The following is a 17,671-nucleotide window of genomic DNA, read 5'->3' as shown; positions in this document are numbered from 1 at the left end:
TAAAGGGTGGGTCGCGGCGCCGCTGGGTACAAGTTCACGCGTCGCGACGCTCCGGCTTGTTCGAGCAAGCTTTGTGCGTGCAGACGCGTAAAGGATGCGAGAATGTGGGTGTTGGTGTGGGTGTAGGTGGCGTCCCGGGTGCTTTGTGGCGCGTTGAACCGCGGCCCCTTTGTCGTCGACGGAGAGCGAGCGAGCGACAAAGAGGGTGGCGAGGGATGGTGAGGAAGGGTGGCAGAGAGCAAGCCCCGGGGGCTGTGTAGAGACGCCTGCCCGCACGGTGGTAACGCCGAAGAGCAGGCCCCACCCTGGTGTGGACGCCAACACCGACTCTGGCACAATCATCTCGCGGAGATCACAGGGACCTGCCCGCGGGCATCTTTGTTATAAACGGCTTCTGGCCGCCACCAACCAGGTTACAAACAGTCCCGACGTTGTTCGAGATCACCTCCGTGGCGCGGGTGGACGTAAAAGTCTCGCCTTTGAACGCGCGCGAAACCCGTTGGCGCCATCAGTGTCACCTTGCCCTTGTATTCAGGATTGCATTCACGACTCGCGCGCAGTCTGTCATGTCACACCTTAGCACCGGGCCTTTAAGCGTAATTTAACGCAACGTACATACAATGTAGTATATGACAAATTATATAGCAGACCACGTACAAACTAACCGGACGATTTTGCACTAGAATTTCAAATTAAAAATACTGCATAAATAATAATGTCCTGATATTGTCTTGTAAAACCGATGGTTATTCTAGAACGAAGAAAAATGATGATTCGCGTCACTTATTATTTCTTCATATTATGCATTAATTAGCTTCAATTTACCGTAAATCTTTTACCAATACCATTATAATAAATGTATAGGAGGGTAGAACAAAATACACTGTGCAAGACAAAACGAAATTGTGTCCCTTTCGTCCTTATTTTGAAACACACTTTTGAAGGCCAAGTTAATTACTTGAAAAATGTAAATGATTGATAATGAAATTCCGCGAATTGTGCTAATTAATATAGGATTCTGTGAATTAGATTCTTTTTGAAGAATATATTATAGGCTTCTTGAAAGGAAGATTTTGGGTCCCTTCTTCGCATTGCTCCGTGTGCCCTGGACGTTTAATTTTCAGGTATTTCTCGCGACGACGCACACACGAGTCGTTTTAGCACGGTGTGGGCTCGGGGGCATTTTCGAATGGCGTGCTCCAGCATCGTCCTCTGATCTTGACAGGCGCGGGGTCGCCTTTGACTCGGTTTACGCTTTGCGCCGCGACGCGAAAGGGAGCGACATCGTCGTCATCGCCGAGATTCATGAAATTACGTGACGTGACGCGTGTTGACCCGAGGGCACTTTGTGGTCTTCCGAGCCGCGTGAAATTGAAATTACAAGCTTGTCTCCTCGGATAGCAACCTGATCTTAGGTTACCGCGGCAACTTTCGAGTTTCATTAGATAATTATCGTGCGTAAAGGAAACTAGAGAAAAAGTCGAAGTTGAGAGATTTTAACGTCAATCCGTGGTGCATAAATAACAAGCATAAATAAAGTGCATTAAGATATATTTGAAAAAGCGTTATTTCAATGATACCAACACGAAACGCGATGGTGCTTGTCGTTTATATAACTGCAATGACGATAAACATTTAAGGCCCAGTTCAACAGTGGCCAAGAGTAGTTAACTCTCACTCTCTGTCTCTTTTTAACTCAAAGGTTAGATAGAGACGAAGAGTGAGAGTTAACTACTAGTTAAGCTAACTGGCCACTGTTAAACTGGGCCTAAATAATATAATTTTTTAATTAAAATAACTTTAAATTGTTAATTTAAACGATTTAAATTCTATATGTCATGCAAGGTGTACGTGTTGTATATGTATCTCTTGAATTGTATCTACCTTTTTGTTAATAATATTTCGACGAGATTGCCATAACGTTGTGTAATAATTCGCTTGATTAATTCATTTGAACAAAACCAAGAAATTAAGTTTGTAAATTTTAAAATGCCGAAGAAATTTTTCTCATGTATACGCGAAAAAAATCAGCGAATTGCTGTCTGAGCGACGCATTTTAATGCAAATTACTTCCCAACTTATATTCGCGACGTTCCGTAACGTCATGCAAAGACAATGATGAACTGACACCCGTGAATTAACACATTAGAGATATGTATATCTGTAAAACGGTAATTCGAGTATACCCATTAATGTTGCTCGCGTGTTTGGTAACCCAAAGTTGTTCCATGTCTCGAAGCGCAGGTCATGCTCATGTAACCTTTCCGTACCGAAATGCGCACTGAAGCGTTGTACTGTTCCACGCGATCTAATCTAAAGTCGAAGTGGTCAAAAAAGCTTTCTCGCGTGAACTGCCTGAAACTTAATTATCTGTGGCGCCGGCATCAGCGTTATTATATAGCCCAGAATTTTATAGCTCTTGACAAGTTTCTCATTTGGGTTTATTTTATACTATCGGGAAAAACAGCAAACGTCGTAAATATTATTATATTTGATTCGTGTTATCCAAGTTATGGACGGTCTTAAGTGCACACATCGGATGCACAAAAATTTGATTCAAACAATTTTTCTTTTATTTTCACAAAGAAAACTAAAACAGATTAGCTGCACGCACAGTTTCTTCCACAACTAAATCTTAAGTTTTATAATAAATTATAATGTTAAATTGTTCCTATCCGGAAAAAAATGTAAGCTACAACGTATTTGAATAACTTTCTACCAAGCGAGAGCTTAAAGTTTAATTTATATGACTGTAAATTCTCTCTCTTTCACGGATTCTTCTTTATAAACGGCAGGAAAACCGTTTCGGTCGAATTGATCCGGCACAAGCATATAAGGATTAATCTGAACGAGTGCGGCTCCTCCCATTGCGCGCGACGGCTTATATACACCGCGAAAATAACATAAACCTCAGCGGGTCGATTCGAGAATTGTCGAGGCGCGCTGGCGCGTCTGTCGAGAAACATCACGTCGCGTTATCGACCACCAGCCGGGGGGTTTCAGCGGGTCTGCCCACTGGCCAGGAAAAGCGACTTTAAGACGACTCGTAGAACAATAAAAGCACTCTCTCTTTCTCCTCCTACCTCCGTCGACGCCGTGCTGCCCTTCCGCTCCCCAGTGCGCCTCGCGTGACTTCCTGACCCGACTCGACCGACCCCTCGACCCCCTGCGCGTGTGTATGTGTCTGAGGGCAACCTCCCTATGATAATTACGTACTCCGGAGCGGCGCGTGCCTCGGCAATTCGCTCACGCGCCCGATCGCGTATGGCGTGACTATCCTCGACACCATAGGTAACTATCTCGCCCGTCCCCCTCCTCCCCATTATCCAATTCTGAGTTTACTTCCCTTAAAATATGTACGAAGTGATTGACGCTAGAAGGCACAATTAGGATATCCTAATAATAATGCAAAGTTCAAAAGATGTCTAAAAACGATCTAATCTTTTCAACGCCTTTCAGGTGCTCATTAGATCAGATTTTTGACACGTGTAAAAACTGTCTTGGAAAGTCAGGTACAATAAACGAATAATTCGACAGAAGTGTATATACACGATAAAAGTTATTGTATGATCTTAAAATATCCATCGTAGAACCTAAAGGTGAAGCTGAAGGTGCATGAACTTTCAAATTCATTCTTCAATTATACTCTTTGATTATATCACAATGCATTATTTCTGATAATTATTAATTCGGTATAATTAGCAGTAGTAGCGAATAACTAAATATTTTCCCTCTATTGCAATTTTAGTTGGTGCTACGATTTAGAAAGAGGCAGGGAATAGACTAACAACGTATAAAATTGACTGGATAAGATCGATAAGATCAGCGTTGAGAGTTCGTCCGAAAAAAAATGGATTTTGAATTCGTGAGAAATCTCTAAAAGTTTGAAGCGCGAATGCTAACGTATCCAGAAAGGGGGCGACCGGAACCCCGGCCAAGAAGAGCGGGCGACCGGATCTTGCTGGCACGGGTTCCGCTCGTTCATGGAACGAAATTCTGGGGGACATGGATCGTGGGCAACAAGTCACTGGGAAACGGCGCGTGACCAGCGCATTCGCGCTGCCAGATTTACGACAATAAAAATGAGGAAGGGTAAGCGGTACATCGTCTATCTCTTTCTTTCTTTCTCTCTCTTTCTCTCTCATTCCCTCGGGAGAAAACAAAGGTGATCGATCGGACGATGATGCGGTTCACATTTCATCGCTACTTTGATGAAAATTTATTGGAGGAAAATTTATTCGCGCGCATTTTTTCTGTGCACATTCTCCATGTAACTGGAAATACAACTAGTCTTGTTCTACACTGATATGATTACCGTAGTTCGATCCTTTGACACACGAATTAGTTATTAATTGGTTAGAAATATATCTTACTAACAATAAGTATATGCGTTTATAAAACAATACACTCGTCCGTTAATAATTTATACATATAAAAATTCCAAGCAATATTACAATCGTACCTAAGCACTGATATATTAAAATTAAAGTAAATTAAGAATTAATTATTAAACGTGAAAATTATTGTTAAATGTGAAAATGACTATTAAATATAACTATATGCGAGTAAAAAATTGATAAAATTGATTTATAAAGTTCGAGCATAAACTTTATTAGGTGCTATATTTATGATAAAAAATTTTGATGGCAAAGTTTGAAACGCTATCTGATTGCATGCTAATCTGCTACGAGTCGCGTGATCTTTCCACGTTGTGGAAAAACGCGTTGGCGCGACTGGGTGAAGTACGCTCCATCTCGGTTGGACTATTATATCCCTGGCGATACAAGACCGGGTAAATTGGAATCGCGCGGAAGAAACGTCCGTGGCATATTGCAGGGGTTGCGGGACACGTCGTCAGAGTCGCTGTCGCCGTTCGCATTATGTCTTTCGGTAGTATATACACGGGCACGTGCCTATGCGTGACACGTTCACGCATGGCTGCCTGCGTTCGGGACTATCCCCCCATATCGGCTCGCATTCATCTCTGATTCCTTGTTGGGGTGCAGGGATTGCGTTTCCACTTTAACCGTGTGCAGTCGAACGTCTATCGCCCACACGCGCAAAAAGTAGCCGATTTCGTCGAAAAGTCGTGAGTTTTTCAACATCCGTCGTCCGTCAATGTCGAGTCAAATGTCGATTAACATCCGCGTAAAAATAACTGAGAAACGAAAAATTGTCAAAATTAAGTTTCCGATATCTTCTCTAAGGATAAAAATAATATATAGAATAATATTGAGAGCCCTATATTTTATCTATGAATTCTTTGATCAATTTGGAGTTGGTCTTTTCTTAACAAAGATAATATCGACAAACATATTTGTAAGTTAGAAGCGATACGAACTGAAAGTCTTCTCGGGATTTATGTTTCAAACATGCAAATAGATCGCAAAATTTTTCATTGTGCATACATCACGTTTCTTTACATCCAGCACTTTATTTTATCTCAAATTTAATAATCTTTTCTCTTTTTTACGTTTTTTTTCTTATAAATAAACACACTTTTTTTCAAAGGAATGCGATAAGAGAGAAAGAATTCCTGTTGAGAGATTGCGCAAGGAGCTCGCGTGGATACGTGAAAAATATGATAAACAATACTTGCGGGTCGCTCGTATCGCGCGAGGGAACTCAAGTCAAAGACAAGAATCTTTTTTCCTTTTACCGAGCCGGCGCTATATTCACGCTATGCGATAATTAGGAAACGATTAATTTTCTTTCCGCGCTACGCAGCTCGCTCTTACAAATAACTTTTGCTACGCCTGCCCTTATCTGACGAACAAAAACATGTTACCTCCATCACGGGGTACGAATCGCCCGCACGTCTAACTTCTTGAGAAAGCCTCATTTAACAACTGCGACTTCCGCTTTTTAGAAGGCAATTTACTGGACAGTTAGTCGATACGGAGTACCTACTTCAGATATTTTTGTGTGTCATATGTGTCACGAATAAATAATTATAATATAACGACGTAATTTATTTTCAGCATTCTTAATTCGCAATCGGTAATGCGATAAAGACTTACATAAAAATGCCCTTTATTAACTCTACATTATTTTAATTTCATTATCGAGTCTTTCGTTATTTCTTTCACTTATATAAAACTCTTGAACTTGTATAAAACGTGCTACAGCGTTTACGTGCTGTAATATATAAAATTAAAATTAACAAAAGAATTCTATAAATATTTTCCGAAAATCTTTCTTCTGTTTTCAACACTTAACCTATATCTATTTTCGATTTTGCTCGGTTTATGAAAATCTCTTTTCGGCTTTTCATGTACAAAAAAGTGAGACACGCGATCTCGCTATAAACTGCTCCTCGCTGATCTACGCGAGAAAAATATTCGCGTTCCACGGCACATTTCCGACGAGCTTGGCGGAACGTTGCCGTTGGCGGGAACGATGCGAAAAATAATGCTCGCCTGAACTTCGTACCCGCATGCAGGAGCTTTACCTTTGTACGCAGGTGTAGAGTACTCTCCTATCTTACAGTTCATACGGGCAACTCGCTACGCTCAAGCCTCGACGTGTTAGGCGCGCGCGCTCGCTTGCTCATTATTACACACCGCATGGCAACGTGATTTATGTTTGAAATAGATCTGTGCAAAGGACTGCGTATGAATCAGTACCACTTAAGACTATATGACTAAAGATTTATGGATCTAGGCCACAGTCTGACGATGAATTGATCGTCGAGCGTGAACGAGCGGATGGAGATACTTCTAACGCAAATTTTAGAATTTTCCAAAGTACATGTTTTAATTGTCAATGTTTGATAAAGTATCGCATGGTGCACAATTCCATTATTATTCACTATGTATACACATAATAAAATTACAGATAAAACTCAAACTAATTATTATATTAATTATAGTTTGTAGTTAATGTGAAAGATCAGAATTTAATATCAAGGATTCTCCATGTTTTTGACTTGAGCTAATACGTTCTTTTGTCAATTATATAATAATAAAAATGGCGTCAGTTACTCTATTTTCAAAGCACCGAAACAAACATTAACAAAGCTTTAATTTATTCTGTATTCCACCCTCGTAAAACATACTTCTAAAATATCCATGCAATTTGGACGCGATCCCGACAGTTTTCGGTTAGCGACATCTCAAAATTAGCGTGGCGGAACGATATCTGGATACGATAAGAATGACCGAACAAATGAGAGGATTTCGTCTGGACCGCGTCGGTGTGTTTGCTGGAACGCGCCCAAAGTTTCTCCAAAGTCGCGCCGGGATTATTCGGCATTGTACGCGTCCGAGGTTACCAAAGAGTTCAGCAGCACGGAATGACGACGAGTTCTTTGATCCTCCCTCGAGGAGGCTGTATGCCGCCTAACGGGATTACCCCGCCCCGTGTAATTGCTCGTGAATGCGCAGATATACTCGCGACAATGGGTGCACGTTCGTCGATACGAGGTGACGCGAAACGAATCACGATACAATACGCAAGATCGATCTGTAAAAACAATGCTTAACAACATTTTCGCGTAGATTACTTTCTGCTAATTCTCGATGACACATTTATTAAGAAGGGATACAAGAAACTGTTTAAAAAAGCAAGTAGAGTATGGAAAAGTCCATAATATTGAAATTATTTTAGCAAAAATACTGAAAGAAGAGGATTATTTTATTTGTTGTAAAGCTTTCCATATCTGTCATTAAATATTTCAATAAACAATCCTCGAATAAATATAGATGTGAACGTGAAATTTTTTAGTAAACAATGGACGTTCTTAAGAATCTATTTACACTCTCAGTATCTTATTGCTTGCAATATGCATTCGCAAGTTATGAATTTTGATATTTCAATGTTTTCGTCGAGAAAAATCGACTCCAAATTTATCTAAAAATCCGTAAATAAGAACTATACGCGAAAAACTTTTTTTTTCATACTAATAAGAATAGCCGTGTCATAATACTCGGAAACGATAACGGCTAAGCGGGTTTAGGTAATTCAACATAATTCACACTGCCTATAATCAGTGTCGTAAATCCGATGGAGCCATCGTCAGTGACACCCGCTGTACATGCTGCCGATGGAATCTCGATCGCGGTGTCGGAGTTTGCGTTGGAGAAACGAACGCGCGCGCGACGGCTCGAAGCCCCGCGGCTACACTGATTGCGGCGGACCCTACGACCCGTACAGACCCGAGAACGCCGTCCCCGGCTGGCCGGAACCCTCGTCCAAGGACGTACCCGCTTCCCAATCAGAGGCGAAATCAGATTGTTTAACACAGCGGACACCGACTGCTATTTAAAGGCAGCATCTGCCCCATGGGGCTCGCTACATTCCGACGCGACGTCGCTCTATCATAGAAACCGTTGTCGAAAATGTTATCGTCATGGGGGAAACATCGTTCGCATTGATCTTTGCAAATCGACACATATTGGCGAGTACATAAACGAGAACGAATGTTTTTTACAGTTTTCTGCACCTATTGTTAGTTCATGATGTCTATTCGATCTTTAAATAAAAACGGATGTTTAGCTGAAAAATTTAAGCATGTAAAAGCTTACGTTACATTATTAGCTAATAAAATTTTTGAGACTAATTATCAACTCTTTATCACTTGGATAAAAGTTATAACACGTATAATATAATATACTGCGTTTATAATAAGTACAGCACAAACAGTTAATAAAACATTTTTAAAAGACTGCACGATTTTCAAGCCTACAACTTAAAGATTATTGAACCGCAAATGCAGGAGTGTAAAAATTGGAAATATATAAATAAAATGCGCATTGATGGCGTGTTAATGGCGTGACGGTCTTCGAACCAATTTAGAAACAATCGCAATTCTATACCGATTTTCGAATAACGCAGAGCCAATCGCGACTGACCTTCGCAGGCTATCGCCTGCGAGCCTGTAACGAGCCGAAATTAAGGGGCATTGTGCCCTTAAACAGATTGCACACGTCCGTGCGTGAACGTGACCGCCCGGCTATCGGACGAAAAACGCTCGCACGAAGAGAGAATTTGTGCGATAAGACGAAGAGAGGAAGCCTACTACACTACGACGAGGATGACACGGCGACGAAAACGAACGGGGAGAGAAACGTACACGTAGCACACTCAGCCCCGTGTGTTTGCCTACACGGAAATCCTCTCTAACGGATTCTAACGCTCGACCGAGTTTGCGCTTTTTCATCTTCGGACCGATGACTTTCCCGCGCGCCGTCTCGCCCGCGATCGAAGTATCCCCGATCCACCACGAGCGACATCGAGGCTACATGAAAATGCTCGGAAATTATCCGGCATCTCCTTCGACAGATAATTACGCGTCTGTGACGATGGGAACTAAGTACGGCTCAGGCAGAAATTCGAATAAATCGCGCCGTCCGTATTTCATGCACTATTCCACTTGAATCCTGGTCTTCCTCCATTCTTAAGAAAAAAAATTACTCGTTAACGTTCTAGATATATTTCCTCCTATATAAATTTTCGATGGGGAGTAATGCATGGATGCGAAACATCCTGTTTCAGGCTATGGAAGCAGCTTATCAAAGACAGCACTGGACACGCACAGCCATCTCAGGCAGCCTGGTATGTAGTAGGTAGATATTTTTGAGAAGTTAAAGCGTTCTCTCCTCACACTTAACCCAATCTAAAATGAATTTTAGTATCAGAGGTATTCCCAGCGAATTAATTTAATTGAAATATCTACTTGCAAAAATATCTGTTGATAAAAAGTCATCAGTATAAAAATACCGGTCTCTGAGACCGAACTAAAGTTTGACAAGTTTCGAAGGCATGAAATTTTTAATTTAGTTATCCCAAAGAGATCTCACACACATTTCACTGCAGCTGATAGTGTAAAAACTATCACGGGTATTCAATATCCATATAATTTAAAACAGAACTTTGCACAGATTTTTATTTATAATTTTACGTATCAAACTGCGTATATAGAATTGTTATACTATTATATATACCTTGCAATTTTTTTCATAACCACAAGACATTTTTTTTTATTTGCGCATGTAATCCTTATTCTCTGCATATGTTTTCTAAATTATGATGAATTATGTATTGGAGTCTTGTTCTGAATTACAAATCAAATAGATCATTTAAAATCGCTTAAATCTATAATAGGACTGGGAGTACAAGGTCTCTTTTCACCTGAAAAGGGGGCTTATCTACGCGATAATCAAACAAGGTCACCGTTACTTCGCGCGTCATCGATTCCTCGGAGTTTCGAATCGCGATGAGAAAAGAGCGTCGAATCCTTGGGCGTAGTCGCATCCCAGTATTTCTCCCGTCAGTTCCCTCGTTCCCGGCAGATAAATGGGTGTACCGCGCCCCTTCCCATTATTAACTTGTAAGTGAATTACCGTTCGATCGAAAGGCGATCACTCCGGCACGCATTCAGCGGATTCATCGGGCGAAACGACCTTTGAGGTCCGGCAATTCCGAATCCGTCCCCATCATCCGCGTCTGTCCCCTTCTCATAATCGCTCGACTTGTATTTTTATGGGGTTCGTCTTGGAGTTCTCGTGCCAGGGCTCTCCTTCGCTCTTTCAGACCGTCCAAATCATTAAATCAGGACGTTTAGCCTCCTCGTTAGAAAGTCTGTGACATTTTTTCTTTACGATAAATTGCGAAGTATACCCTCACACATATTAATTAGGCCCATTGTTAAATTACAATCTCAATTGTCAAGTCTTGATTTACAATTACTGTTCATAAGCTCATAAATCCTTTTCTGTACATTCCTTTTTTTTAATAAAGTAAAAGATTATATATATATATATATATAGTTTTAAAAATATTATTTTTATAGATACTTGTATCATACTTGTGTCTACTCAACATTTCAGAAATTAAAATCCTAACCGTATAGCTAAGTTTCGAGAAAAAAAGCTGTCTTTTGTAGTTTCCAAGCTGTCGCGCTCTTTTTCATGTTGCAAAATACTGCGACAATAAAAATCGATATATCGAATCGCTCGTTTAAAGCTCCGAAAAGCTTAGAAGACATTCGCGTCGCCCTTTAAGCCACTTCGGCGGCAGTTTCTCAAATTGAAATTATTATGATCCAAATGAATTCTATTCTATTGTGGGGTTGCGATTATGTTCTTTTGTATGGCTGTAGGGCTCTTCATGTCTGAGCGGCGGCGAGCGTCGGTGATGACGCATTGTAAAGCTTTTAAAGGGTGATACGGGAGCTCTTGAAAAACAACCGTGTAATGGATAGGTATAACCTACGTGAAACTGCGAAAAATTTCATCGTTCGCGCTCATTCACAGTGCGAAAACGGAGTTTACGTTTATTGGTATAGATCACGCAAACATTTTGCTTAATGCTCTTATGAATAATTAACAAACTAGCAATATAGTATATCTTGAGAAGCAATCTCAACGATGTTTGTGCTAGTAACAAATTTGAACCCGTGTTGAGAGTAAAATATCTCCTATATATTTTACATATAAGCAATGTAATGATTAAATATAAAAAATAATTTTTGCTCGACTCAACTGGTTGCATTTATTAATTGTAATAATCACGACGTTGTGCCTGCCACACGTCATTATTTTGGAGTATTTGCGAAATGTTACATTATGAATTTTATTTTATGACTTATTGTTAGATTTTTTCACACTTAATTTAAAAAGGACCACAACCAATGTTCGAAACGTCGTGATTGTTACAATTAATAAATGCGTGGCCAGTTGGGTCGAGTGTAAAAATCATTTTTTATTAAATATTTATTAGCGAAGAGAGAGAGAGAGATAAGTCTCTGATTTGTTTAATTAATTAAATATGAGACTTGTGAAGTACTGAATTTGTTGTGGCCCGCACAGATCCCTACCAAATGTTCGGGGCGACGAGCAGTCGGCTCGCGAGCTCTGGTTCCGGACAGATACAGCTTTGGCAGTTTCTACTCGAGCTTCTGTCGGACTCAAGTAACGCCGCGTGCATCACGTGGGAAGGAACCAATGGCGAATTCAAGTTGACCGATCCCGACGAGGTGGCGAGACGATGGGGCGAGAGAAAGTCCAAGCCTAATATGAATTACGACAAATTGTCGAGGGCTCTGAGGTGAGTTTCAGGACGGGCGCGAGCTCCGTCGCCGCCACGCGTCGATTCGCAGCGTCCGCGTTCGCGATAGCAGCGGCGCGTTTTTCGCTAACGTCAAATGGAAAAGCCATTAACGGACCATCATTTATGTTTTGACGAAGTTTCGGGGTGAAAGTAAATTCGTTCGGCACATGAACGTTCGGATGTTCCGCGTTTCCTCGCGCGCACGTGTGCATGTGTCGATATCGTCGGGACTCAGAGAGTGGTGGCGGACGAGGGAGAAATTTCAATCATCGACAGTCAGACCGATGCTAGACGCGGCTATTATTTTTCCATCAGATCCACTGATTATATTACGCGATTGCTCTTTTTGACATCCCTTCACCCATCATATAAAGAATTCTCGGACAAGCAAGCTCATTTTCAATGTCGGAATTGAAGACGTTGAGAGTTTAGAATTCAATATTTTTTAACCGCCAAGTATAGAGCAAAATATTTAAGAAACTATTACATATACACGATTCAAAAATAACACATACGCGATACGCGATTTCAAGAACAGCAACCAAATAATGAATTGTCGTTTTGAATCACTTGTAATTTGTACATGGTTCATTATCTCGTAAGAGCTTATTTTAAATAATTTTATTAAAATTAAAATCATAAAAGTTTAAAGGTTAAAAACGACAAATAAATCGTTATCTTATTATTTGATGAACAATAAATATTTAAATTACCGTATAATAGTCACAGAGAGTTCCGATGTCTGAGTTTTACATGTTTTATGGCAAAACAATCATATATGTCAAAATGAATCTATCAGTAAGTTAATAAAGAAGAAAAAGTTAAGATTTAGAGATGCCAAATAGTTTTCGAAACTTAGATATATGATCGCCGACAAATTTTTTGGGAGAAAGACTCACATGAATATTAGCCCCTGAAAATGTGGACCCATCATAAAGCCCAACATAAAATCTGAATAGTCCGCCCGGTTTGTTCGCAGGTATTACTACGACAAGAACATCATGACGAAGGTGCACGGCAAGAGGTACGCGTACAAGTTCGACTTTCAAGGGCTGGCAGCCGCGACGCAGCCGGCGGCGGCCGATCCGGCGGCGTACAAATACCAGAGCGAGCTGTTCATGTCCGGTTACGGCCACGCCAAGCTGAACCTGATGCCGCCGCCGGCGGCGTCGGTCTCGGTTTCCGTTCCCGGCGGCCTATTCCAATCGGCATCGAGCTACTGGTCGACGAGCCCGGGCGCCAACTTGTATGCCGGCCATCACACGGCCTCCGGACACGTGCCACCTCATCTCGGCACCTACCCACATTACGCATGACCCGCCGCCGAGCACTGGGGTGCCCTGGGTACGCCGCGTTGAAACGTTTCTACTGAAAAAGTACGGAGTCGCATTCGCCACCGTCGCCGTTGCCGTTGCCGTCGCCGTCACCACCGCCGTCGGCGGCATCATGAAATCGTAAATTGCGCACCGCACTCGGCCCCTTATCCCGCCCCCCCCCCCGCAGGCTCGGACCGCACGTTGTTTCAGGTACTTGCACGAATCTGTCCATACCGCGTACTTGTTTGCAACATTATCCATTCGTATAACGGATTTCAAAGCAACCGTCACATTTCTAACTCCAAATGAATGAGAGTAGCAGAGGAAGCGATTAAGTTTTGTAGCGTCTTTTTCTCCTACACTTGGAGAAGCATGATTAAATATACAACCAATATGTTGTCTGTTACATTCAATATATATCTCGTTTTGATAGCGTTCGATAACACTCAGTAATTGTTCATTTAATAGACTATCTCTTGACTGTGCGTCAAAAATATAAAATTTCTTATAAATTTAAAGTTAAAGAATTTATGAAATTGTTGAAAAATATTTGCAGAAAGAAGAAACAACGGCGCGTATTGTCTCAAAGTGATACAAACATTTATTGAGTTGAAAGAACTTTCAACTGACATCTCTACCGGTAGGTAACGCATTTCAATTGAAGAGTTTCAAGAGTGCTTCTAAACATGGAAACATTAGATGTTTATAACGTGTAGGAGAAACTTACTTTGAAAAAGAGATAACATTAATTTAAATGAGTGGGTTGCATTCTAACTAAATTTTCGTCGACCAACTTAAATGCCAAGGCCTGTATGCGTATATTTTTTAATATGCATCTGGATTATTAAAAATTCAAGTTTCGCACTCGCAGATATATTTCTATTGAATTTAAAGGAAGTACAGACATTTACACTGACCAACCCTATAACGAGTATAGTTACGTACAATTGTAGGTCACCGTCGGGTCGCAAGTAGTCACATAGCTTTACGATCGAACGTAAGTAGTAACGAACGACAATCACGTGAGTAGTAACGACAAGCAACAGACGCAGGACATCCGTTCAACGGCGCATATAGAGCTCATTTAAAAAACGCGTATTCTTTTTATTAGAAAAACTTTAAACAACTTTGTGATCATTAAAGTTATAGAACAGATGGAAAAATTTAATGAAGGAAAAGATTTTTCTAAGTATTTATCCAAGTAGCAGCCTTTTCAATTTTAACATACAATAATATTCACATAACGCCGCGCTTTCTTCGCATTTATTTGTTAAGTAATGAAGACAATGAGACATGCATGTTTACGTGAGGAACGTAATTAATATAATCACAAGACACGTCTGGACAGATTAAACATCGAAATTATGCGACACGGTCGTTCGAACAAAGTGTGCAATAAATAAACCTGAACAAGGCACCGTCGCAATTTTTTTCGGTGCAAAATACCTAAACAACGCGTCGCAATCAGTGATTATTTTTGCGCCGCCTGTGTACAGATAGGCGACCCTACGTAATTATATTACACTACGGACTCTGATTCGCGGTCGACGAAATGCGCTCAGAAAAGAAAAAAAAGATTATTGTAAGAACGTTGTACATACAGTATAATGCATTACGTTAGTACAGGGTGTGCGTCCGTGAGAAAATTCGCATGAATCTGTTTACCGTTATCGTGTTGCCGTAACGAAAAAACGCGCATCCTTGGAAGAATCTTATATCAATTCGACAGAGCCTGCGTTTAAGATAAACGTCAGCCTCAAAAATTCTTCGCCAAATATCTATACCAAAGAAAACTTAGCTTCTTATGGTTTGCGGTATGTTAAGTGACAAAAACATGTAATTTAAAACTTGTTACATATATATAAACGTTGTTTCTCTAATATTCATTTTCCATTCTTCGACGTCGTTTGCCATCTTATCTAGTCATGCATTTAAATGTTTCAATTTTCTTTTTATCGAAATGCCCATCGATATCATTTGCGGAGATATTAGCCTAAGAGCAAAGCATAATAATCGCATGACGGTAAATTGAACATGCGAAATCGTCTGGTCCAAGGGAACGTGAACTCGTACGCGAAATCAGAAGCCGACAAAATTCCACCGAGCATCGTCGGCGTTTACGATTTTGGATTAAATCGGGCGTGTGTACATTAAAACGCAAAACCTGTCATCGTGTCGCTCGATAATGACGATAACACAAATTTCAAACGAGGTATCGCGGTACTTCGTTCCGCAGAATGTATTCATGTTCGATTTAGACCAAAGCTGATACGCGTGTATCATAAACTCTTTTAACTTATTTGCTACGTGAAGAAATGGGTAGAGACGCTACATAGGAACAAATCGAGCGATGGGCGTGCGAGAAACTATCATCGAACGCATAATATTTGTACAACTATTGGTCAGCATATGGTCGGTGCTTGCTTAAGCGTGAGAATCGCTCGTTCCTTTAACGTAATTTTACAACGAAACCGCGTTAACCGTATATTCTCATCATCCGTCACATCGAGAGAGGTAGACGATAATCAAAAAGTACAACGTTTAAGTCATATCAATTGACGGCACACGCAAATCAGAATCGAACTTTCACCCCCATCCTTTTTAGAATCGCGTGAAATATGTGGCCGCTCTACCCATGTCGAGACGAAGGACGGATTGCCGAAACTGGTATTCGATCCAAACAGCGCATACAGATTCGTACTTCGGAACAAAGACCGCATCGTATTGAATCGCATAAATAATAATTTTTAATCTACCTATTCCGGAAAGGGTAGCTACGAGGATATAAATGTCGGAGATGTCCATTAAACATTGAACTTTTTTACTAGTTGGAAAAAGTTGCAGTACAGATTTCAAAAAAGGAAAAAAATTACTATTTGATTGATTTGATATTTAACCTGTTAAAAATCTGCTGATAAAACGACGTTATTGAATTATACATTATATTATTATAAGTACCAAGAACGAAGCCAAAGATTCGATAATAATCTGTTTGTGGAATTGTTGTATCGTAATTAAATAAAATCATTCGAAAAGTTCGCGTTTTTGGCGATTAATAAAGAAATAGTTTTATAATAGTTTTACGTTTGATGACATATAAATATACATTGTTTAGTGCTTAACTTTTTGTCTTCTTTATTAACAATCAAAATACTAAAAAATGAAATTTAAAAAATAATCTAATATTTGAATAGTACAGAGTCTATTATTTGAATAGACTACTCCAACTATAAACATAAATTAAAGAAAAAATGGAAAGACTTGCAGTATAGATTGGCCCATAAACACTGATAATATGTAAACTTTTATCTGAAACTTGCATCTTGCTTGCTTATCACTAATTTTTGTTTTTCAATACTTAATCTGCACATCGATGCTTAGAAGTCACTGAAATCCGCGAACATAGAATTAAAGAGCATAGGCGCCCGACGGACAACCAGAAGAACAGAAAACAGATATGATTTTTCTTCGCGATTATTGCAACTTCCTAATCGACGCGTGTCGGCAATCCGTCCCCGGAGGAAGGCAGGCATACCTCGTGTCGGAGAGAAGCGTAACTCCTTAAGACGTATACTGTACCATACTATTCGTAAGTGGCCCTAAGCATTCCTAGAGTAATTTTAACGATTAGCACGGCCCCCCCTGGGACGGCCCGTGGGACCGATCGTGCGATCGGCACCGCGACGGGAAACGGTCGTTATCCAGCAAATGGTTTCCGGATCGGTCCGACGGGTCGCGAGCGCGAAGGGCGCTCATGTAGATAGGGTGTTTTCATGTGTAGCTTAGGCGTGTAGAGAATTTAGTCTTAGCGCGAGGATGCGACAAAAAATGAGTGTCAGGAGAAAAAGACAGAGAGAATGGAGTAAAGGTGTTTGCGTGCGTATTACGTATTTGTGTGCAAAGTATGAGGTGTGCGCGTGAACTCGAGCAGGCGTGATTTCGAGAATGGAGATGAATAATAACTAAGATGACTGTACGATGACGACGATGACAATGATGGATGAGTGGATGAACGAGGGATGTCTGGCACTAGCGTAAAACGCGTTAGGTTAGATAGATAAGCGATTCCCCCCTCCCTCCCCCCCGCCCTCCCGTCGAAGACCGAAGGACACGGTTTCTCATCGCTAGCATGATAGCGGAATCGGAGAAGATACAACGGAATAGACCCGAGAGAATCGCGGGAATCGCACCCGGGAAATCGGGGGGAGCGCTGTTGTTGTTCTTGTTGTCGTGCGCTTGTATTAAAGTCGCCATGTTCTAATTAAACGTGCCGACGGGGTTGTATCAGTCGTCGGCAAAATCAA

General features: G+C 40.8%; 1 protein-coding gene across 5 annotated transcripts in view; it reads left to right on the top strand.

The window, feature by feature from the left end:
* The window catches only part of Ets65a (DNA-binding protein D-ETS-3), a 54,797-nt gene extending 37,126 nt beyond the window's left edge, over positions 1-17,671 (top strand). For 4 of the 5 annotated variants that reach the window (XM_077415704.1, XM_077415702.1, XM_077415703.1 and 1 more), the window contains 3 exons: positions 9,496-9,555; positions 11,811-12,048; positions 13,031-17,671. In XM_077415704.1, coding sequence (XP_077271830.1) covers positions 9,496-9,555; positions 11,811-12,048; positions 13,031-13,367 — 635 coding nt within the window. In that variant the 3' untranslated portion in view covers positions 13,368-17,671. The remainder of the gene's footprint in view (positions 1-9,495; positions 9,556-11,810; positions 12,049-13,030) is intronic. The other variant, XM_077415705.1, reaches the window with a different exon arrangement.

This window comes from Temnothorax americanus, unplaced genomic scaffold, assembly GCF_048541705.1.
Source record: "Temnothorax americanus isolate GAGA-0224 unplaced genomic scaffold, ASM4854170v1 Scaffold4, whole genome shotgun sequence".
Lineage (NCBI taxonomy): Eukaryota > Metazoa > Arthropoda > Insecta > Hymenoptera > Formicidae > Temnothorax > Temnothorax americanus.
This window is presented reverse-complemented; position numbering and strand designations above follow the sequence as displayed.